Consider the following 23,350-nt stretch of genomic DNA (forward strand, 5'->3'; position numbering starts at 1 on the left):
CCTCTGCTCAGGTTTTCTGGGGCATGGGAGCTGCTGATTCTGCCAGAGGGGAAGCAAGTCCGCATTGTAAGGCTCCTTGGCTCTTGTCTGTAGAGGAACCTCTTTGTGAGCCAACAAAACCTAATGCAGTAGGGTCAGCGGCACGTGGTTATTCCCCATAGCCACTGTCCACCCACCCTGAGGCCCCTTGTGAGTTTTTATTGGGGTGGCGGGGAGTGGTGTTAACAGCCTTGGCAGCTGTGGAACGACATCAGCCATGGAAAAGAGGGGCAGAATCAGGGAAGTGTCTTGTCTCCAACAGTGCGGCCCTGTGGCCTGGGGCCGGTCATCTTTAAAAAAATAAATAAATAAATAAAATAAATAAAAAAAAGAAACATTAGGACATTGGGTCTCCCACCATCAGAGTGGTGATTGTGAGGGCGCAGGCTGGTATCTAGGGAGATGGCCGAGGGTATACCTGGAGCCCAAGGAGGAGGGGGGGGAGGAGGAGGAGGAGGAGGATGGACAGAGGGCAGATGATGGAGGCCTGGGCTGCAGTGGGTATTGGGCTTACGCTCTGTTCCTGCCAGCTGTGGGCTAGTGGCCCAAAGCATTTCGTTTTCATTTCATCATTGTTTGCCAAGGGCACATTTCATCTGAGCTGACAGCTCCCCAAGGAGCTTAGATGTCCTTCTGACGTCCACAGTGCTGAGGGCCTACGTCCCTGGCTGTCACATGAGTGACTCTCACTCACTCCTCTGCTCAGGTTTTCTGGGGCATGGGAGCTGCTGATTCTGCCAGAGGGGAAGCAAGTCCCCATTGTAAGGCTCCTTGGCTCTTGTCTGTAGAGGAACCTCTTTGTGAGCCAACAAAACCTAATGCAATAGGGTCAGCGGCACGTGATTATTCCCCATAGCCACTGTCCACCCACCCTGAGGCCCCTTGTGAGTTTTTATTGGGGTGGCGGGGAGTGGTGTTAACAGCCTTGGCAGCTGTGGAACGACATCAGCCATGAAAAAGAGGGGCAGAATCAGGGAAGTGTCTTGTCTCCAACAGTGCGGCCCTGTGGCCTGGGCGTGCACCGGGTGCCAGGCCCTGTGCTTCAGCCCCACCTCCATTAGTTCTCTCAGTGCCCCATTTTACACAGAGGAGACACAGCCAGCCTGTGGGCACAGGTGGGACCCTTTTTATCTCTGGGATGGGAGGTGTGGCATTCGGTAGTGATGTACTGTAAATCTTTTTTCTTTTTTAAGATGACTGGTAAGGGGATCTTAGCCCTTGACTTGGTGTTGTCAGCACCTTGCTCACCCAGTGAGCTAACCAGCCATCCCTATATGGGATCCAAACCCGTGGCCTTGGTGTTATCAGCACCAAACTCCCCCGAGTGAGCCATGGGCAGGCCCTGTACTGTAAATCTTAAATCACTCACTAAACGTAGCTCACGGCCAGGGGATAAGAGGGAATAGCTGAGGCTTATGTGGCACCTGGGGGACACTGGTGGACGCTGGCTCACCATCCTCCGCACCCACTCCCTCCAGAGTCCCCAGCTGACCCCGTGTCCCCTGTGCCCATCAGGAACCACAAAAGCGGAGGACCGTGGCATGCTGCTCAAGACCTTCAACGAGCCTGGCTCCGAGTACTTCATCTTCTTGCTCAGCACCCGGGCTGGGGGGCTCGGGCTGAACCTCCAGTCAGCCGACACTGTGATCATTTTTGACAGCGACTGGAATCCCCACCAGGTAAAAGCAGGCTGGAGGGGGACAAGGGAGAGAGAGCATCCATGAAGCCTTGTGGAGATACTGCCCCATCTGGAGCGTCCACTAGCCTCTGCAACTTTCTCCTGGACCCCAGGAGGAGCCGCACCTGTACCTCCTTCGGTTGGCAGGGAGAAAGCTGGAGAGGATTTACCCTCCTATGTTCCTCAGAATAAAAACAGCCTTTTCCTCTGATTATGAAAGCTACGTATTTCTCTGTTATTTAAAAGAAAACCGCTGGAATGGCATAATGTGAAAACAGTGGAAAACACCCCTAAGCCTGAGCTGTTACTGTGCTGCGACCCCTCCAGGCTTGCTTTTGACAGCAAAATTTGGGACGAACTCTCCATGTATTTTGTTGATTGCCTGCTGTCATTACTTAGCCATGTGTCCCATGTGGGCCTCCATGCCAGTAGATCCTGGAACATGCTATTTTAGAGAGAAAAGTTTTCAAATAAGTGAACTTTTCTCTATGTTTTATCCTAAAAGTAATAAGTTCTTGTTTTTGTCAAAATGCAAATAACAGTAGCATAAAGTGCAGAGACCCTTCTTCCCCTTCCCCATCAGTCCCAGTGTTTTCTGAGCATCTGCTAGCATCTGTCTGTGCATGTGCATGTATATGCTGATCTGACACAGACATAGGAAGTTCTAGAATGGATCTCTTCCATTCAGCAGTTGATGATGATCCCCCGTCCTCAAGAAGACACATGACTCTGCCCAGCCGTGTCGTCAGCTGCCAGGTGTCCCCACCTATAGCTGCCCCAGGTTGGCCCTACTCAGACCCTGGTTGGCAGGTGACTGAGTTTCTGTGCAGCAGCACAACCACTAGCCCCTCAGGGAGCCCTCCTGTCCCTCTCTCAAAGCACTTGTGCAAGGACCCTTGGCCAGGTCAGCCCTGAGAGGTGAGACCGCTTCATACTCAGACCCTGGTTGGCAGGTGACTGAGTTTCTGTGCAGCAGCACAACCACTAGCCCCTCCTGTCCCTCTCTCAAAGCACTTGTGCAAGGACCCTTGGCCAGGTCAGCCCTGAGAGGTGAGACCGCTTCACCCACAGCAGTGTTCTTTTCACATTCTGGTTGTTTGTGCCAAAGTGGTTTCTCCCCAACCACGGGGCACCAGTAGCATAGCCCACCTGATGGATGAGTGACCTGGGTGGTCACTAGTCTCAGTCTGGGGAAGAATTCCCACCCAGTCCCTGATGACTGGCCAGTTTCCGGAAAGGTGGTTGGGTGCGCTTCCCCCGTCAGCAGGCAGATGCCCCTGGAGCCTGTTATTGGTGACACAGTGAGATATCAGAGGCAACCGCAGGGCCAGAGTGGGGGCTGAGTGGTGGACTTGAGACTCTCCTGTGCCCTGCCAAGAGTTGCCTCTGCCGCCCCCACTGAGTGCCAACTTCGAGTTTGGGAGCATCACTGCTCCCCAGCCTGCCACGCAGCTCTCGGGCACACGGACAGGGTTTTGTGGGAGCTTCCTTGGTCTGTGCTAGAGAGAACAATAAAAATAACACTCACAGCCATGGCTACCACTTAGGCACTGACTACATCAGTCACTGGGCTGCACTCCCAACACCCATTTGCTCATTTAATCTGCACAGTAGTCACAAGAGGGGCCGTGTCAACAGAGTGAGTTCTGAGGCTCAGAGAGGTTGGGCCTGAGCCCTGGTTGCACAACGAGGAAGTGGCAGGGCCCATATTCACCACGATGCTGCCTGGCTTTGCCTGTCCTGTATGTGGCACCTTTGACCATGATAAGGACACACCCAGACCTGTGCAGCTGTGATCAGAGCTGCTTGGGCATATAATCCCCTGGGGATTGTTGTCTTTCTTTCCAAGTCTCTGTCAGATCCCAGTAAGGCAGGAAGTGACCTGGGGGCACAGGCTCCGGGTCCGGTTCCCGAGCTCCCGGCTCACATAGTTGCTGGTGGGATGGGCAGAGTTGCCAGGCAGTGGGGCGGCACTCAAATCAGAACGCCCCCACCTCCACTGCCAGCATGTCACAAGGTCACCTTCCTCCTTAATGACGCCCCAAGCTACTTGGGAACTGACTGGTGTCTCTCTCCTTCAGGACCTGCAAGCACAGGATCGTGCCCACCGCATTGGGCAGCAGAATGAGGTACGCGTGCTCCGCCTCTGCACGGTCAACAGCGTGGAGGAGAAGATCCTGGCCGCGGCCAAGTACAAGCTCAACGTGGACCAGAAGGTGATCCAGGCAGGCATGTTCGACCAGAAGTCATCGAGCCATGAGCGGCGTGCCTTCCTGCAGGCCATCCTGGAGCACGAGGAGCAGGATGAGGTAAGCCCAGCGCCGGCCCCAACCCCCTCCCTGGCGTGAGTGGTGGACGCATGAGCGGCTTTCATTTTTGTTTTTTTACCTTTTTTGCACTCTTATTTTTTTTGCATCCCTTTGGAGTAAAGGGAGTGTGGGCTGAAAGGAAAGAGGATGAGTACTTGCTTTTTCTTTGAAGTGGTTTTTTTTTTTTCAAAACTGCTGGTGAAAGATGCCGGATTGACAGCCCTGGAGACTGAAGTCCTCTATTTATCCACAGAGCAGACACTGCAGCACGGGCAGCGGCAGTGCCAGCTTCGCCCACACTGCCCCTCCGCCAGCGGGCGTCAACCCCGACTTGGAGGAGCCACCTCTAAAGGTGAGAGGGGTAGTTCAGTCTCCATGCCCATTCAATCCTCGGCTTCTCGGCTGAGACATGGCCAGCAAGGGCCCTGATCCCACGGAGCGTGTGTGTGCGTGTGCGTGTGTGCCTCTCGCTGCCGTGTGGGTCCCCATCCACCGCAGCCGGACTGGGACCACCAGCTCATTTCCCACAGACCGCTGCCGCTCGCCTCCGAGCCTGGCCGCCGCCCAGCCCGGCACCCCCGCAGCCAAACTAAAGCTTTGCCATCTTATAGGAGGAAGACGAAGTACCTGACGATGAGACCGTGAACCAGATGATTGCCCGGCATGAGGAGGAGTTTGACCTGTTCATGGTAAGTATCGCTGCAGGATGGCATGGGGCCCATGCCACCCCCCTGATGCCACAAACAAAGCAAAAAGTCTTAGTAACGATGGTGGCATCCATGGCAGGTACTGTTGCTAGGGGCAGCTCTCGGTGTGTGACCTGCTCATGCCTCCCAACTGACCCAGCCTTTATCCCTGGCCTCCTATGCATGGCATAGGGACGGTGGGAAACGCACGGCCCCCCTCTGCTTGTGGCCCTCAGGCTCATCCTCCTGGGTCTGTTTAATGATGAGACCTTGACAGCTCCGCCCACACTTAGAGTTTACACTGGCCACAGCCCTGGCCCCCAGGCTGATGAAGACCTCGGTCATAGAAGCCCCTGGCCTAGTGAAAGCACAAAGTCAGAGTGGGGTCCTCTGGGCTCGGCAGGCCTCATCCCTTTCACTGAGGCTGTGCCCTGGACCTGCCACCCACTGCTGCCCTTCTGCTGGGGTGTGCGGCTCTCCCCATCTTTCCCAGTTTTGTCTGTGCTCCAAGGCAGAGCCCCTAGCCAGGGTCTGACATAGCAGCCAGCCTGGGTCAGCCACTGTAAAACCGAGAGCCGCTGTTTAACCGCCGTGACAGCCTTGGTTCCTGAGGGCAGAGGTGATGTGCCCCCCACCCTCCACGAGCAAGCCTCCACTGGCGGCTGTCCCCAGTGCTGATGCCTGCCTTCCTCTCTGTCCCACGCCCGTCAGCGCATGGACCTGGACCGCAGGCGCGAGGAGGCGCGCAACCCCAAGCGGAAGCCTCGGCTCATGGAGGAGGACGAGCTGCCCTCGTGGATCATCAAGGATGACGCCGAGGTGGAGCGGCTGACCTGTGAGGAGGAGGAGGAGAAGATGTTCGGCCGCGGCTCCCGCCACCGCAAGGAAGTGGACTACAGTGACTCGCTGACGGAGAAGCAGTGGCTCAAGGTACATGCCGGAGAGGGCCGCCACCCCGCACGTTCTGCAGGCCCGGAGAGCAGAGCCCTGCTGCCACCAGACATGCAGGCTTCCCTCCCGCCACTCTAAGTCGGGCTTCATTAATTGTTGCAAGGCTTCTGTCGTGGGCCGGGGACGCTCACTTCCCCCTGCTCCACTGCTGACCTCAGGAAGGGGCCCATGCTGTGACCTAAGCAGACCGAACCTGCTGTTGAGTATCACGGGCCTTTCAAGGATGAGGGTTCACCTCTTCATGAGGTTAAAACAACACTGCTGATCTCAGCAAGGTGCCGGCCTTCCGAGTACCTGTCGATAGGGAAAACACAGTGGCAGATTACTGACCTCAAGTCACCCTACGAGGTGATTTGGAGCACTGACTGGGCTGGGGGCCAGGCAGCCCCGCTTTGGGCAAGTCACACCCATGAGCTGGATTTCTCACTCGGCTGTGGGGGCAGGAGGGTATGAGGCATGCGGCTGCTTGTGGAGGTGATGTGAGAGCTCGTGTCAGCAGGTGGCACTGGTCCTCAGTGCAGCAGCTGCAGGTAGCCAAGTCACAGAGGTGTGGTGCCCGCGGGCCCTCCCAGCTTGGCCTCCTTCCCCCAACCTAGCCCAGGGCGCACTGTGCTGGGTGCTCAGCACTGAGGTCTGTGCAGGTTACAGTGACAAATGAGTGCAGAGGTGATGATTAAGAATCCTGCCCTGAGGCCGGCCCGTGGCTCACTCGGTAGAGTGCGGTGCTGATAACACCAAGGCCACGGGTTCGGATCCTATATAGGGATGGCCGGTTTGCTCACTAGCTGAGCGTGGTGCTGACAACACCAAGCCAAGGGTTGAGATCCCCTTACTGGTCATCTTTAAAAAAAAAAAAAAGAATCCTGCCCTGAAGTCATGCCATAGAAATGTCCCTGAAGCAACAATGCTCAGAAGGCAGCTGGCAGCTTTCGGCCATGCTGTGCCAAGAGCCACACCTAGTAATGAGCAGTGTGGCTCTGCCCATGTCGCCAGGCAACCCAGGTCCCCTCCTGGCAGCTCAGAATACCCCAGATTCATGAGCTTGCCCGCTGAGCTGTGCATGAGGGGGCTGTTGGAGCATGCCAGGGAGCCAGGCGAACCTTAGTATTCTATCTCACTCTCTAGCCAACAGCCCGTTCTCAAGCAGAACATTCCAGGGCCACAAAGAGAAGCCCTAAGAAGAGGGAGTGTGGGCCAGACACAGAACTGTATGGCAGCAAGCCTGTGCAGCTCCCGTGGGAGTTTCACCAGCCCTGCCTTTGTAGACAGCAGGTGCCCTTTAAAGTTAAATTCAACCCACATGCTGATGTTTTGTGTACCTTTCCTTAGATGTACTTTACATACCATACAATTCACCCTTTTAAGGTGTATAGTTCAGTGGTTTTTAGTATATTCACGGAGTTGTGCAGCCATCTCCATAATCAATTTTAGAACATTTCATCATCCTGGAAAGAAGCCCTTCTCTGATCTACTGTTTCTCCTTGATTCCTTTATTCCCTCCAGCCTCAGGCAACACTAATCCACTTTCTGTCCTATAGTTTTGCCTATTCTGGACATTTCATAGCAGTGGAATCATAAGAATATGTGATCTTTAGCTTAGCATAATATTTTCAAGGATTATCCGTTTTGTAGTGTGTGTCAGTGCTTCAGTCTTTTAAGTCTAAATACTATTCCATTGTATATCTATGCTACATTTTGTTTATCCATTTATTAGTTGATAGATATGGGGTTGTTTCCACCTTGGGGCCATTATGAATAATCCTTCCATGAACATTGGAATACACGTAATACATGTTATTGTGTGGGCAGATGTTGGGAGGGGGATTATTCACCTAGGAGTGGAGTTACTGGGTCACATGGTAACTCTGCATTTAATCATATGAGGAACCACCAGACTGGTTTCCAAGGTGGCCACACCATTTTACATTCCCACCAGCAGGGTATGAGGGTTCCAATGTCTCCATGTCCTCACCAACCCTTATACTCTCACCTTTTGATTCCAGGCATCCTAGTGGGTGCGAGGTGGCCTCTCCCTGTGGTTGTCATTTGCGTTTCTCTAATGGCCAGTGGTGTGGAGCATCTTTTCATGTGCTTGTTGGTCATTTCTATATCTTTCATAGAGAAATGTCTATTGAAGTCTTTTGCCCGTTTGTAAAATGTATTGTTCTTTTTCTATTATTGAGTTGTAAGAGTTCTTTACAATTCCCTTATCAGAGATATGATTTACAAATATTTCCTGCCATTCTGTGGGTTCTTTGTTGGGTTTTTATGGCTGAGACTTACTGTTTTGTTTTTTGTTTTGGTGGCTGGCTGGTACGGGGATCTGAACTCTTGATCTCTTGTTATAACACCATGCTCTAATTGAGCTTTCTACTTTCCACTTTCTTGATGGTATCCTTTGAAGCACAAAAGTTTTGAATTGTACTTAGAGGTTATGTGTTTTTCTTTTAGCTTGTGTTTAGGGTCATATCTAAAAAAATAAAAAACATTGGGCTGGCCCGTGGCTCACTTGGGAGAGTGCGGTGCTGATAACACCAAGGCCACGGGTTCAGATCCTATATAGGGATGGCCGGTTTGCTCACTGGCTGAGCGTGGTGCTGACAACACCAAGTCAAGGGTTAAGATCCCCTTACCGGTCATCTTTTAAAAATAAATAAAATAAATAATCAAACATACATACATACATACATTGCCAAATCTAAGGCCATGAAGATTTAGCTGTAAGAGTCTTGTGGGTTTAGCTCTTACATTTTGGTTTATGAGCTAAATTTTATATACAGTGTGAGGTAAGGGTCCAACTTCATTCTTTTGTATGTGGATATCCAGTTGTCCCACCACCACTGTCTATTTTTTAAATTTTTAAAAAAATTTATTATTTGGGGGCCGAGCCCGTGGCGCACTCGGGAGAGTGTGGCGCTGGGAGCGCAGCCGTGCTCCCGCTGCGGGTTCAGATCCTATATAGGGACAACCAGTACGCTCACAGCGCTCACTGGCTGAGCGCGGTGCGACCGGTCTCAAAAAGGACAAAAAAAAAAAAAAAATTTATTATTTTGTTTTATTTTTTGTTGGCTGGCCAGTAGGGGGATCCGAACCCTTTGACCTTGGTGTTATAACACTGCACTCTAACCAACTGAATAACTGGCCAGTCTGAATTTAATTTCATTTTTTGTTGTCAGCTGGCCATTATCCAGTACCACTTTTGAAGAGACTCTTTTTTTACCCACGGAGCCTACATCTTATTATTACATGTCCTATTCATATGTACAGTTGTGGAAAATGTAAAACAGGCACTCTGCTATGCTACTGGTGGGCACATCATTGGTACCACTTTTCTGGCAGCCAGTTTGGTGCTGTGTGTACCAGAAGCCTGCACAATGCTGCTGGCTGGTTGCCCTGCTGGCCTGACTCCTGCACAGGTGTACCTTGTTTTACTGTGCTTCACAGATACTGTGTTTTTTATAATTTGAAGGTTTGTGGTAGCCCTGCATCAAGCTAGCCATTTTTCCAACAGTATGCACTTTTTAGAAATAAAGTATTTTTTAATGTATGTACAATGGGGTTTTCTTTGACATAATGCTACTGCACACTTAGTAGACTACAGTGTAGTTGTAGGTATCTTTTTTTTTTTTTTCCTTTTTTGTCTTTTTTCGTGACCGGCAACGGATCGCAACCCTCAGTGTCGCGCCCGTACCGGACCGGGACCGGCAACGGGATCGCAACCCTTGGTACCGGACCGGGACCGGCAACGGGATCGCAACCCTTGGTACCGGACCGGGACCGGCAACGGGATCGCAACCCTTGGTACCGGACCGGGACCGGCAACGGGATCGCAACCCTTGGTACCGGACCGGGACCGGCAACGGGATCGCAACCCTTGGTACCGGACCGGGACCGGCAACGGGATCGCAACCCTTTGTGTTGCTCCCGCATCTCTCTCAGCCAGTGAGCGGCCGGTCTGTATGTGGGATCCGAACCCTCGGCGGGAGCGCCGCCGCACTTCGCAAGTGGCGCACTGTAGCAGTGCGCCACCGGGCCGGCCCTGTAGGTATCTTTTATATGCACCAAGAAACCAAAAATTTCTGTAACTCTCTTCATTGTGGTAATCTGGAAGTGAACCTACAGTATCTCCAAGCTGTGCTTGTGTTCATTTCCTAGGGCTGCCGTAATAAATTTCCACAACCATGGCAGCTTAAAACAACAAATTTTCTCACCATTCTGGAACAAGAAGTCTGACATCAAGGTGTCGGCAGGGCTGTACTCCCTCCGAAGGCCCTGGGAGAGGATTGTCCTTGGCTCTTCTGGCTTCTGGTGCCATCAGCGTCCCTTGACTTAACTGCTGTATCATCACGAGTCTCAGCCTCTGTCCTCACATGGCTTTCTCTCTGTGTCCCTGTGTGTCCCTTTCTGTCCCTTGTAAGGACACTCTCATCAGATCTAGGGCCCCCCGATACAGGATGATCTCTCCACTTTTGTCTGATTACATCTGCAAGACCTCATTTACAAGTAAAGTCACATTCTGAGGTTCCAGGTGGACTTGAATTTTGGGGATGCTATTAAACCCACTGGTTCCACAGCAGGGCCTTCTCTTGGTTTTTCTTGCCTGCTATGTACCCTCCATGCTGCTCCTTTGGTCTGGATGCTACTTTAGTTCTCAGCTCAGTTGCTGCCTCCTCTAGGAGCTGCCCCCACCCTCAACCAGGACACATCTGCCCCACCCTCTCAAAGTCCCACTCACCCACCTTCCTGGCACTCAACGCGTTTGTCAGCATATTTATGGGATGTTACTGTCTGATCCATAAGGGGAAGGGACCCTGTCTGGTTCTGTTTGCTGCTGTGTCCTCAGTGCCAGGCCCAGACCCCGGCTTCCCGTCATAGCTGTTTAAGCATGAGACAAATGACCAGCCTGTCCCTTCAAGTCCAGGGCCCACTTCCTTTTCTGATTCTGAGATCCCCTAGAAACCTGGCTTCTCATTGCTGTGTTTCAGGAATAAAATACGAAAGATAGTTATTATTAAAAATTAGTGAATAGGGATTGTTTCTAAATTAATATTGTTCGTATTTGTGTCCTTTACCTTAGCTGTTGCACCATGAGGAATCTGTGTTAAAGTCATTTGGATCCCTGGACCAACCAGCCACCAAAAAAAAAAAAAAGTTTTTGCTTTTATTTTTAGCTGTCATTTTGGTATTAGTTAGAATAGCAAAAAAAAAAGGAAACAATCTGAATGCTCCAAAACAAGGGTAGGTTAATAAATTAGGGCCCATTGTGTGCTGAAATACTAAACAGACATAAAAAAAAATTATGTTGTGGGATAATAACCAGCACGCGGTAAACAGCATGGTCCATGGGCTGCAGTTTAGTGTTTCAGTGCGCATGTGTGTGTTAAAGGCTGGGGAGAGTTCTGGAGGTGGATGGGGGTGATGGTTGCACAACGCTGCGAATGTGCTTTACGCCACTGAACTGTATACTTACAGGTGGCTAATGTGGCGAAGTGTATGTTGTGTGTAACTTACCACTATCTTAAAAAACACAGGGTGAGTCTAGAGTGGAGGTGTTCAGGGAGTCACCTCTGGGTGGAGGGATTTCAGGCTCACATTCTATCTCCACAAAAAGAGGATATGACTCCTTAACTTGGCAGGAAGTACAACCATTAATTGTTGAAGGGCAGGCATGTGTGGGGTGCCTGCCAGGGGGTTAGTGCTGGACTTCCTCTACCTGTTCATAGACCCATCGGGACTCCAGTGTGTGCTGTACCCCAAGCCAGCCACGCTGGAAAGACGACAGGTGCAGGGGACCCTCCTCCCCGCCCTATCCGGGCCCCTGGGTTTGCGTTGCGGCCTCTTCTTGTCAACCTGGGTGCTGGCTGTCCTATTTTACTACTATTGACCCTGAAGGCCATCGAGGAGGGCACGCTGGAGGAGATCGAAGAGGAGGTCCGGCAGAAGAAATCATCACGGAAGCGCAAGCGCGACAGTGACGCCGGCTCCTCCACACCGACCACCAGCACCCGCAGCCGTGACAAGGACGATGAGAGCAAGAAGCAGAAGAAGCGCGGGCGGCCACCTGCCGAGAAGCTGTCCCCAAACCCACCCAACCTCACCAAGAAGATGAAGAAGATCGTGGATGCTGTGATCAAGTACAAGGACAGGTAAGTGGAGGAGGCGGGGTGGCCGGCGTTCTGGAGGGGCCTTCCGTGGAGCAGGCCTGGCCTCCATGCTCTGGCCTTTCTTGCTCAGAGCCTGTGGGCCACTGGCTTGTTCTGTCATTCCCAAACATTGGTTGCATTTCATGTGGCCGTGCCTGCCCTCGTGGAACTGCTGTCCTGAAGTAAGGCAGCACACGAGTGGAATCGGCCATGATAAAGTGAAAACAGTACATGGAGAGGAGGTAGAGCAGCAGTGCCGGTTTCAGGGAAGGTGACATTTGAGAGGAACCCTGAGGAAGGGATATTCAGGGACAATCTGGGGTGGAGAGGTCCCAGGAACAGCAGTAGTCTGGCAGGTTCAAGGTCAGCAAGGAGGCGAGGGGGAAGGAAGAGGTACACGTGGTGATGGGCACCGATTGCGTGGCCAGGGGTGGCTGGATCAGAGCAAGTGTCTTTCCTACTCTGGTCCTCTCCCACCCCCATGGCCCTCCTGGCCTCCCTGAGCCACCGTGGGTCAGCCTCAGTGGACAAGACAAAAACCAGACTTCTGGGCCGAGCCCGTGGCGCACTCGGGAGAGTGCGGCGCTGGGAGCGCAGCAGTGCTCCCGCCGCAGGTTCAGATCCTATATAGGGATGGCCGGTGCGCTCACTGGCTGAGCGCGGTGTGGCCAGTTTTATACCCAGGAGAGCTGTGCGCACGTGTCCACATGGACAAGTGGTTCCATGCAGTTTTGTCAGAATTCCCTAAAACAGGAGTCAGCCCTATGTATGTCCACAGGGGAATGAATCGGTGGTGGCCAAATTGTACAGGGTGGTTCTCACAGTCCAAGAAAGACACCAGTGCTACCCGGGAGAAGAGTTTTATACTTTGTTTAATGAAAGAAGCCAGACAGGAAAGACACCTACTGTATGCTCCCAGTTCTGTCAAGTTCAAAAGCTGATCCACAGTGATGATTGTTGAAAAGTGGTTACCTCCGATGGAGGAAGTAACAGGAAAGCTGCAAGAGAGGGCCTTCCAGGATGTTGGGAATATTCTGTCTGTAGATCTGGATGTGTACATCAAGATATACACTTAAGATATGTGCACTTTCCTATATTACGTTATATCTTGGTTCTTAAGGAAAAAAATGATCCAGTCTTAGACCTGCTAGAAAAAATTTTTTAAAAATGAGACACTTAGAAACTGCATACTGAGCTTGATAAGGCCTGAATATTTTCTTTTTTTTTTTTTTTTCCCCTTTTTGTCTTTTTTCGTGACCGGTAACGGGATCACAACCCTCGCTGTTGCGCTCGCACCGTGCTCAAGCAGTGAGCAGACCGGTCTCTATATGGGATCCGAACCCTTGGTGGGAGTGCCGTGCGCCACTGGGCCGGCCCAAGGCCTGAATATTTTCAAAGAGAAAAGTATGGCAAGTGTTAGTCCATGTTCTTAGTCAGTCTTAGATGTACCAATAAAGCTGCTTTAGGACCACAGTTGTGTGTCATGTGACAAAAGAGAAAATGTCAAAAAAAAAAAAAAAGAAAATGTCTCCTGTCCTCATATCCTCCTGGAACAGATGGATTCACAGAACTGGGAGTTGCCCATTGGACTGGGAATAACTGCACTGGAATTACGGGGGGGAGAACAAATACGAGTATTAAAAGAAACTCCCAAGTGCCGACATGGAGAAACGTTTTGTTTGCAGTTAGTGTGGGTTGGTCCACTCACTGCAGTGTGGTTTGCTGGTGGTCAAATGGGAAAAGATCAGTCGGGGCACAACTCAGGAAAGATAGTCACATTTTTCTGGTTGGAGAGCTGCCTCATTTGGCAAATAATTTCAAAGATGATGTTTGGGTCCAAAATTGGCGTATTTCATGGATCTTAGTGGCAGTCCTAACTAAATTTGAAACTGAGGGGAAACAACAGTGTAATTCACTCTGCTGTAAGGTTCAGGAACAGTCCAAAGACCACCCTCAGGATTCCTGGGACTCAGTGGAAGCTGTTATCTTCATGGTCACAGTTTACTGCAGTGAAAGGCTATTGCAGTAAAATCAGCCAAGGGCTCCCCACACCAGCCAGCCACCAAAAAAGTAAACAAATTAAAAAAATCAGCCAAGGAAGTAGGCACACAGGGCAGTGTCCAGGATGGTTCCTGATGCAGAGCTTCCAGTTGTCCCCTCCCCGTGGAGTTGCTGACAGTGCTGACTTGCCTATTGATGCTGAGATGATACGTAATGTTGCCAACCAGGGAAGTCTCAGTGTTCAGAGTTTTTACTGGGACTCGGTCATGTAGGCATGGCTGACCATGCATGTGGCTGACCTCAGTCTCCAGCCCCTCTGCAGGTCAGGCTGATACTGCATGACCCAGAGCCCCCACCCTAAATCACCTTAGACTCTTCAGTCCCAGGGCCTCCAAGTAAACACACACCCCAGTCAGGTGTCTTTCAGGGCCTTGGACACCTCCCAGGAACCTAGGGTAAAGGCTCATTTTGCACAAAGCTAAATTCCTTATGACACACCTGTCAGACACTTGGAAGGTTCCAAGTGACTGGCTACTGGGCAGGTGGTACTCATGAGTCACACCTGGCCCCTCCTTAGCCCAGCCCATCTGCACCACATTGAAGAGAGCTTGAGTGGAATAAAATTAGATGTCACTTACCAGCTCACTTTTTTGCCTCAAGCTTTCCATTATTCCTTTCCAGAAGACAAAATAAAACATTCAAGAAAAACATTTGGATTATGTTTTTTTTGTTTTTTGGCAGCTCTCTGCCATGGGGATCCAAACCCTTGACCTTGGCGTTACAAGGCTGTGCTGTAACCAACTGAGCTAACTGGCCAGCCCTGGATTGCTTTTCTTTAATTTGCTTTCCAGAACCCTCTAATTAACTAAGCTCAGTGATTTAGTTAAACATGGAGCTTGAGAGAATGAATCGTTAAAGCTTGCTTCTTCATGGACACCAAAGAATGATTACAGCATGTCATCATCGTTGGGTTGAGTCAGAGGCCTGCCTTGCCAAGAGGAGAGTGTGCTTCTGCAAGTTCTGTTCCCAATGACTGTATGTGGAAGCCGGGTTGTCCCTTGATGTGGTGATACCCAAGGACAGAGGTGGCTCAGCCAGGCACCTGCTGGTATGTCGGAGCGAGACACTTGTGGAGAGGCATGGGCACCCTTCCTGTCCATTGGAATCATTCAGAATGTTGCTTTTGATGGTTTATTTTGACATTTTTTAGCTCCCCTAGGTTAGCATTTTAGTACCAGTGAGTGGAATTGCACTTGGTATTACCTTTGTGTTTACATCATTGAATGTGTACAGTTGTCTTCTCACAAAGCTTTTACTCTGTTTGTTCCTACTTGGATGCCGGGTTGCCACACCGATCCCTCCCAGGGCCCCTGGCGCTGTGTAGGTGGTGCTCCCTGGAGTGGTGCAGTGCCCAGCTGTTGCAGCTGCCACCCTGTATGTCACCCTTCATGCGCTGGGCGCAGTGCAAATGCCTTTCCTGCTGAAGGGTCCAGTCCGTGGAGCTTAGAGAGCAGTGCGGTTCTGGTTGAGCAGTGCTGGGCTGGGTGTCTACCCTGAAAGTCAGCAGGGTCCACCCGGAGGAGAGGTGGTGCAAGGGTCATCCGCAGAGGGAATGGCATGTGCGGAGGCCTGGAAGCTGGAGTGCACAGGTGTACAGGATGGGAGGAAGCCGAGCAAGGCCCAGGGTCTCAAGCGGGGCCGAACCAGCACCTTGGCTTTTGCAGGCGTCCCAGGCCACACGCCTGCTGCTCTCAGAGAGAGCACTTCTCCTTGGTGGGATGAAATCTCAAACCACATTGAGGAACTTGCCAATGTCAAAACCAGATGAAGAAATTAAGTTGGAAGGAGGAACTTTTACTTTAAAATCAAAACATGCAGAAAAATGAAGCACGGGCTCCTAGGTCAGGGCTGTGTATACTGCCAATTGGTGTCTTTGTCCCTGGATCCTTTAAGAGTGATCAGCAGCGGGTGGCTTAGGCTCTCTGGGGCATCTCCCTCAGTCCTCCCCTCCAGGTGCTGTCTCGGGTCTGGCCTTGGTGTGGGGTTCAACCCCTGACAGCAAGTGGGCAGAAGCATTGCCGCAGTAGGCACCGAGTATCAGACAGTGGTGTGGAATATCTTGAATTTGAGGATTGTGCGAGGTCATGTTGAAGAACATCCTCGTTCTCAGGAGACACATCCTGACAGTTTCAGTGCTATAAGAGGTATGATGTCTACAATTGATAGTCAGAAAGATGGTGATGTGTACAAGCCTCCCAAACTGAGCCTCGCCAGGGCTCTGGCCCCACTGTTTGGGTACTCTGGGTCCCCTTCCTCACTCTCCCCACCTGGAGGCAGGAGCCCTGTGTTGCTGCAGGGTTCCGAGTGTCCTAGAGATCAGAGTTCCACACTTGTCTCCGTGCCTCAGTTTCTAAGACTGCTGCACAGGAGCCAAAGTCCCCACATGGAACTCTGAAGGATCCCAGTGGAGGTAACATGGGCCAAGCACACAGCCCAAGGCTAGCACTGCATTTGCTCTGGGAGAGCGGAGCTGGGCCCAAGGAGATGAAGGGCTCGAGCCCAGGAGGGGATCTGGTGCCCAGCCAGATTCGTGGTGACAGCTTCGGCCTCGGCCTAGCTCAAGGGCTGGCTACCCTGTGCAAGGTCTGTCTACACTCTCTCTCCGCCCTCCCATGAGCCCTGCACCTCCTTGCCTGGAATTAGAAAGCAGATGACTCTTCAGATTTGAAAGGTTGTACCAGTGAAACAGGTTACCAGGCTGAAGCATTCTGCAGGAGAGGTCTTACCAGGTAGTAAAAGTGTCTGCCACTCTCCTCTGATCCCCCAGGACAGGTCCGGGAGGCCATGAGCTCTGCAGCTCTCGTACTTTGGAAGGCTGTTCTAGGTGTCCTGTAGAGTCTAAGCCAGGGCTGGACGTACTCCAGGAGCAATGGAGCAAGAGGTGCCCTCGGCCCGCGGTTCCAGGTCTGTGGTCATCACTGTCTACGTGGTGTCCAGCCTGGAACCTGGTGCTGTGCAGGCCTCTGGCTGGACGAGGGTCACCAAATGTGGACACAGGCTGTGTCCGGGGTGCTGTACCTGAGATAGCTGTGGCAGAGGGCTCAGTAAGGTCAAAGTCACAGATAGATTAGTCTGAGCAGCCTAGGGCTACCTTGGTTGTTGAGCTGTGCTGAGGTTCTGAGCCTGCCTTGGAATTTGCTGGAAGAAGCTCCATCTGCCCTGTTCGTTGGTTTGTTTTGAAGCATTGACCTTGGTATTATCAGTACCACTCTCTAACCAAGTGAGCTAACCAGCCAGCATCTGCCCTATTTATAAGGCTGACTTCATGCCTGGCCTTCATCCCTGTGGTAGGGATATTTACATGACCAAAAAAACCCCAACAAAAAACCTGGACAGCAGGCTTAGAACGGTCTTAAAAGTAGAAATACATGTTTAACATAAAACCTTAAGACAGAGCGCAGCCTTATAACACCAGGGTTGTGGGTTCAGATCGCCTTTACTGGCCAGCCACCAAAAAACCAAAAGTTTAAGACACGGCAGGTACGGACAGAGGCACAGGTATCTGGAGTTGGGAGCAAATGGGTTTAGGAGAGCAGCTCCCTTCCCCTCCTGCCCCTCTGTCTTCCTCACCTGGAGTCAGGAGCAGACACCCCGCAGGAGGGCTGTCCTTTCAGCAAGCATGTGTTACTTTTGTCCGCAGGGAAAACAGTAAAGAAATGTTTATTAAAATTGTAGGAGGTAATACAGAGGTAAGACAGGAGCTATAAAATGGAAGATTCAGAACAGTTAAAAGAAAAAAACTAGGTCTGGCCGGTTTGCTCAGTTGGTTAGAGTATGGTGCTGTTCACACCAAGGTACAGGGTTTGATTATTGTACCAGCCATCTGCAAATCAAACAAAAAAAACAAAAAAAACTAGAGGGAAGGGGAAAGAACGAATAACAGGTCAAAAGGGAAGGTGAAGTAAATATGAAGTCATAAAAAATTGGCAAAATTTAAAATAAAGTCAATAGATAGCTAGATAAAAGAATAGGCAGATGAGTTGAGAAACTAATTAAAACTGTAAATTAGGGGCCGGCCTGTGGCTCACTTGGGAGAGCATGGTGCTGACAAGCCAAGTCAAGGGTTAAGATCCTCTTACTGGTCATCTTTTAAAAAAACAAACAAAACAAAAAATGTAAATTAAACTGTAAGTTAACTAAAGTTGAAAATTAGCAGGAGGGAAGAAAGACATTGGAGTGAGGGTCTTGGGGGAGGGTGTGGAGATGGGTCTCATGTTCCCCTTCCTACATCCGAGCACCTGTGTGTGCCATGCGTAGGTGTACCTCGGTGGCTCATTCTCCCAGCCCCCTGAACCCCAAACACACCCCTACATTCCTCCTGGTAGAACAAAGGACACCCCAGGCCCCTTTGGTTCCTGGTGTTGGGATCCTGCAGTCCCTGCCACTTGAAAAGGGGCTTGCGGCATCCTCTGACTTGGAGCTGCCACAGTTAGCAACAGGGACACTAACACTGACTCACTCTGAAAGGGAAGTGTGCTTCTCCCGGCCCTGTTGAAGGTGGCCTTGGCCCCCCTGCACCTGCCTCTGGCCCCAAAGACCTGAGGCCGGGCTTGCTTTGCCTTTCGTTTTCAACCTCTCCCTGGTCCTGAGAAGTGCTCTGTGCATCACGTCCTCCTTTGGTCACGGTGCTCTGCACTCTGTTGGGTGAGAGCACAGTCCCCACCCCGTGGTGTCAGGGACACAAGCATGAACACGATGCCACACCTGGATCATAATCCAGCTTCCCCCACTTGCCGAGCTCCAGGTCTCGCCTTCAGAACAAGAGTGTCAAACCAAGTGGTTTTTCTGGCACCCTCCCTGGCTCAGTTCACTGACTCAGCCAAGATTGGGTGCGCTTGGATTGGTGTGGCTGTAGATAGTTAACTGATTTAGAAAGTCAAAGGAGATCAGGCCGGCCCGTGGCTCACTCGGGAGAATGTGGTGCTGATAACACCAAGGCCACAGGTTTGGATCTATATATATGGATGGCCGGTTAGCTCTCTGGTTGAGCATGGTGCTGACAACACCAAGCCAAGGCTTAAGATCCCCTTACTGGTCATCTTTTTTTTAAAAAAAAAGAAAGGAGATCATGGTCCCAGGGCCAGAAGGTTGAGAGAAGATGTCATGGGAAGATGGTCTGAAGTGGGCTATAGGAAGAAGAGTAGGGCTGAGGTTCTCTGGTGCAAGCAGATAGGGCCACTTCCATATTTAGCAGATAGGATCTACCTTGAGTGCTATCTGCAGCTGATTGCTTGTGGCTGCCTGAAGCTGTGCAGGCTGGAGAGACAGTGCTGTAATCCATTTGCAATGTCTGCCATGGTCAGAGGATTAGCAAGCCAGGTTGCCAGGCAGTATGTTGCCATCCCCAATGTGGACATCTCTTCTGTTGTCTTTAGCATTCACAGCAGGGGTCAGCAAACCATATCTGCAAATCAGAAAAAAGAAAAAAAAAAATCTGGCCCACCCCTGTTTATGTACAACCTGTGGCTTAAGAATGAGTTTTTAGGTGATTTTGAGAAAATCAAAAGAATAATATTTCATGGCGTGAAAAGCATGTGAAATTCAAATGTCAGTGTTCATAAATGAAGCTGTATTGGGACACAGCCAAAGCCCACTCTCTACGTGTTGTCTGTGGTTGTTATCATGCAACAACAACTGCCTGGCCCATAAAGCCTAAGATACTTACTGTGACTGTTTATGGAAAACATTTGCTGGCCCTTGATTTAGAGCAATGAATAAGAAATGCAGGGCACCAATCCATGACTTAGCCCAGGGGACTTGCTCTTGAGTCCTGCCTGCCACGGAGTGTATGTCTGTGGTCAGCTCTCAACCCTCTGTGGTTTCTCCATCTGTCAAAAGAGGAATGTGGATGGGTGATGATAGCCTGTGGTTCTGTACATTTGTAATTTACATTGTAATTTAATGTACATTTGTAGTCATATTGTAAATTTTGTTTCAAGGACAATCTCAATCATGTGCTTGAAAGGATGTGTTAATTAGGACTTCTTAGCTCTATATGTTAGGAACTGAGTTCAAACCCCCTCAGGCAGATTGGGGAGAGCCCCTGCTGTAGATCATGTCCCTTCTAATGGTGGGGACAGGGCAGTGAATGAAGTGGAGGAAACCTGCTCCAGGAGTTGACGTCTAGCGGCAGGAGAATAACGGATTCTTCATCATCATCTCTGTCATTAGCTGTTCCCAAATCAAGTGGAGCCTGGGCTGGGAGGCATTAGGGCTGTGGCGAGTGCTTCCTTCCTTTATGTCTGAGTTGGGTTCCAGGGCTGGGTCTGCAAGTCTCAAGATTCTTCCAGGATCCCTTGCCCCCATGTCCACCATGGGGAGGCTTGGAGGTGAATGGATTTCCAAAAAGCTTGTTGCCTGCAGAGGCTTTTCCTCAGAGCAGCTCTCATGAAGACAGGAGGCTATTGTGGGCACATGACATGACACTGTGCAGGCAGCTCTTTGTAATTGCTGCCGGAGTCCTTTCTGGAACAGGGTGGTGGATAAGTGACCTCTCAGAGTGGGGGCAGTGAGGCACCTCGGTAAGAGGCGACATTGGTGAGACCCAGGTTAAAACTCCTGCTTTGTGGGCCGGCCTGTGGCTCACTCGGGAGAGTGCGGTGCTGATAACACCAAGGCCCCAGGTTCGGATCCCACATAGGGATGGCCGGTTCGCTCACTGGCTGAGCGTGGTGCTGACAACACCAAGTCAAGGGTTAAGATCCCCTTACTGGTCATCTTTTAAAAAAAACAAAAACAAAAACTCCTACTCTGTGACCCCAGAACTTTCAGCCTAAGCCACCTTTGTTCATTTCTGCCTTCATCCGACAAATGTTTAGGGATCTCCGAATGTATACCAGGCTTTGTTCTGGATGCTAGTGATGGATAATCAGACCCAGCCTGGGCCCTTACGGCTGTGTTCTGTCTGGCGAAGACAAAAGGACAGACAGGACATGGTGGGGCAACGAGAATTGCTATGAAGAAAAACTAATCTGGGGAACAGGCCTCACATCTAATAATGGAAAAAGGGAAAATATCAAAGCTTCTAGAAGAAAATGGAAAATCTCTGACCTTAGGGTAGGCAAAGATTTCTTTAACAGGACGTGAAAAGCACCAAGAATAAAAGGAAATATTGGTAAATTGGACTTAATTAAAATTTTGGATACGTTCATCAAAAGACACCATTAAGAGGGTAAAGAGAAAAGCCATGGATTAGAGCGGGTGTTTGCAGTGAACTCGTCCAACAGAGCACTCCGCGGGGGCTGGCAAAGACGTGAGGAGGCTCTGCTTGAAAGAGGCTTTTCAAAGACCTGCAGCCTGGGGAGCAGTGCTGGGCTTCATTACATACCAAGGAGACGTGAAATAGAACTGCAGAGAGAGAGCAGTTCACACCCACGGCGTAAGGATTGCTACAGAGTGTGGCTGCCAAGAACAAGGACAAGGGCCTCTCACCTGCTGCGGGTGGGGCAACCGCTGCCTCAGTATCTGTCAGAGCTGGCGTTTCCCCACCGTATGACCAAGAGTTTCCTCTCCCAGATGAATCCCCAGGAGCATGGGAACCCAGCACTGGACACAGCCCACACACCCACCAGCAGTGCTGGATAAGTGGCCCAGTGTGTGCCCACACAGGCGCAAAGCAACCATCGCAGTGTGTAAGCAGACCTCATGGACAGCCATGGCGGAGCGGGATGGCCAGGCCTGGCATGGGACCTCCACCCCCACCCCTCACACTCAGCCAGTGCCAGTGCCCGGGGTCAGTGCTGGGGGCAGGACTGACAGGAGACCCAGGCGCACCTCCCTGGGGTTACATTTTGTGTTAAGAGATGGGAGGGGGAGCTGGGGGCTGACAGCAGAGGCAACAGGCAGCCAGGCCTGGTCGAGGAGGGCAGCTGCGACATGCCCACCTCTGACGTGGAGGGGAGGAGAGTCAGGGAGCTAGCTCTTGGCACCAAGCCTGCCGCAGCCACCCCTAAGAGTTGAAGGTAGGCAACTTCCAAGGATTAGAAATGACATCTCAGCACTGGGACAACTACTGTCTGATGGCAGTGGCCTTCCAGGAGGCCTTTGTGGTCCTGGTGCCCTGTCCCTCCCTCACATGCACCTCTTCCGCACCGTCCACCCTCATATCTCTTTGTGTCAGAGAAAGGGTCATCAGGCCGCTGGCTGGGTGGGCCTTTGTTCCTCCAGGGCATAGCTCTGCAGAGGTCTATAAGAGGCCTGCTTGGTTCCCATTCTTTGCTGATGGAAGAGAGAGAGAGAGGGTTTCCGCTGTATCATAGCACTAGAGTCCTGCTTCCTGGGCTCCCTTGACAGGGAGCCATCCACCGGGGCGAGGGCCATGCGCCCCTCTTAACCTGGCCACAGTGCACAGCACGCCCTCCATATCCCCACAAACAGAGCTTTTCATGCTGAGGGTTTGCACCATTAATGAGCTGTGAAGTGAATTTAGAGGGTGACAACTGGCATTTCTAAAAAAGGAAATAAGGAAAATACCCAAATATATTGCACTTCTTAAGAGAGACTGTTACATCCAGGAACCTCTGTCATTTAAGCCTGTGCCTGTGTGTCGTGGATCAGAATGTAAAATGTAGCTCTTGCTGTACCTCACGATCAAAGCTTAAGAGAGACTGTTACATCCAGGAACCTCTGTCATTTAAGCTTGTGCCTGTGTGTCGTGGATCAGAATGTAAAATGTAGCTCTTGCTGTACCTCACGATCAAAGGTATAGGGCAACGCTGCTGTTGGGGGGAGGTGACAGGAGGGCTCTTTGCTTAGAAAATTCCATAGAAAGGAGAGCAGGAGGTGCGGGCTTAGGAGAGGGATAGGCACAGACCTGGCTCTGCCTGGGCTGTAGGACTGAAGTTACCAAATCAGAGGACAGTCTATATCTTTCTCCACAGCCTCAGGTCTGCTTATCCAAGGCAGAGCAGCAAGCGTGTTAGCTACATGCTCTTAGTTTCAGAGCTTATAAACTGGGTTTACCGATTCCATTACCTGTGGCCAAACCACCCACAAGCCTGTTTGGGGGAGACAGGACCTCCAGGCCTGGAGGGGGCGTGTCCTCCTTTCTCTGGGACCACACACAGGACCAGGGATGTGGCTGGAGATGCAGCCTGTAAGCAAATGGGGAGACAGCACTTCTTCAGCACACACCAGGGGACCTGTCTGCCTTGCACACTGGTCAAGGAAAGGCCTCAAAGGCAGAGGCTGGAGGTGGGCTCTGAAACTTCTACCTGTTTCCTCATCAGAACAATTGAACAACCTTTGCTCCTCCATCAGGGCTTGGTGTGTGTAAAGTGTGTCCGGCTTGCTGCCAGACACAGCCCAAAGGTGATTGCAGTGATCAAGGGCAGGGAGGTATGGGGACAGGATTCCTGCTGGGTCTGGGTCTCAGGAGGCTTTTGTGTTGGGGGCCAGCTCAGGGACTTGGTGACGCACAGAAACACCATGGGCTGGCTGGTTATCTCAGTTGGTTAGAGTGCTGTGTTGTAACACCAAGGCCAA

General features: G+C 51.2%; 1 protein-coding gene across 1 annotated transcript in view; it reads left to right on the plus strand.

Annotated features, from left to right (window-relative positions):
* The window catches only part of SMARCA4 (SWI/SNF related, matrix associated, actin dependent regulator of chromatin, subfamily a, member 4), a 78,673-nt gene that overhangs the window by 50,042 nt on the left and 5,281 nt on the right, over window positions 1–23,350 (plus strand). Inside the window, 5 exon segments of the mRNA XM_008573806.1 lie at window positions 1,555–1,718; window positions 3,799–4,026; window positions 4,638–4,715; window positions 5,424–5,642; window positions 11,556–11,809. Coding sequence (XP_008572028.1) covers window positions 1,555–1,718; window positions 3,799–4,026; window positions 4,638–4,715; window positions 5,424–5,642; window positions 11,556–11,809 — 943 coding nt within the window.

The sequence above is a fragment of the Galeopterus variegatus genome, unplaced genomic scaffold (genome assembly GCF_000696425.1).
Source record: "Galeopterus variegatus unplaced genomic scaffold, G_variegatus-3.0.2 Scaffold964, whole genome shotgun sequence".
Classification (NCBI taxonomy): domain Eukaryota; kingdom Metazoa; phylum Chordata; class Mammalia; order Dermoptera; family Cynocephalidae; genus Galeopterus; species Galeopterus variegatus.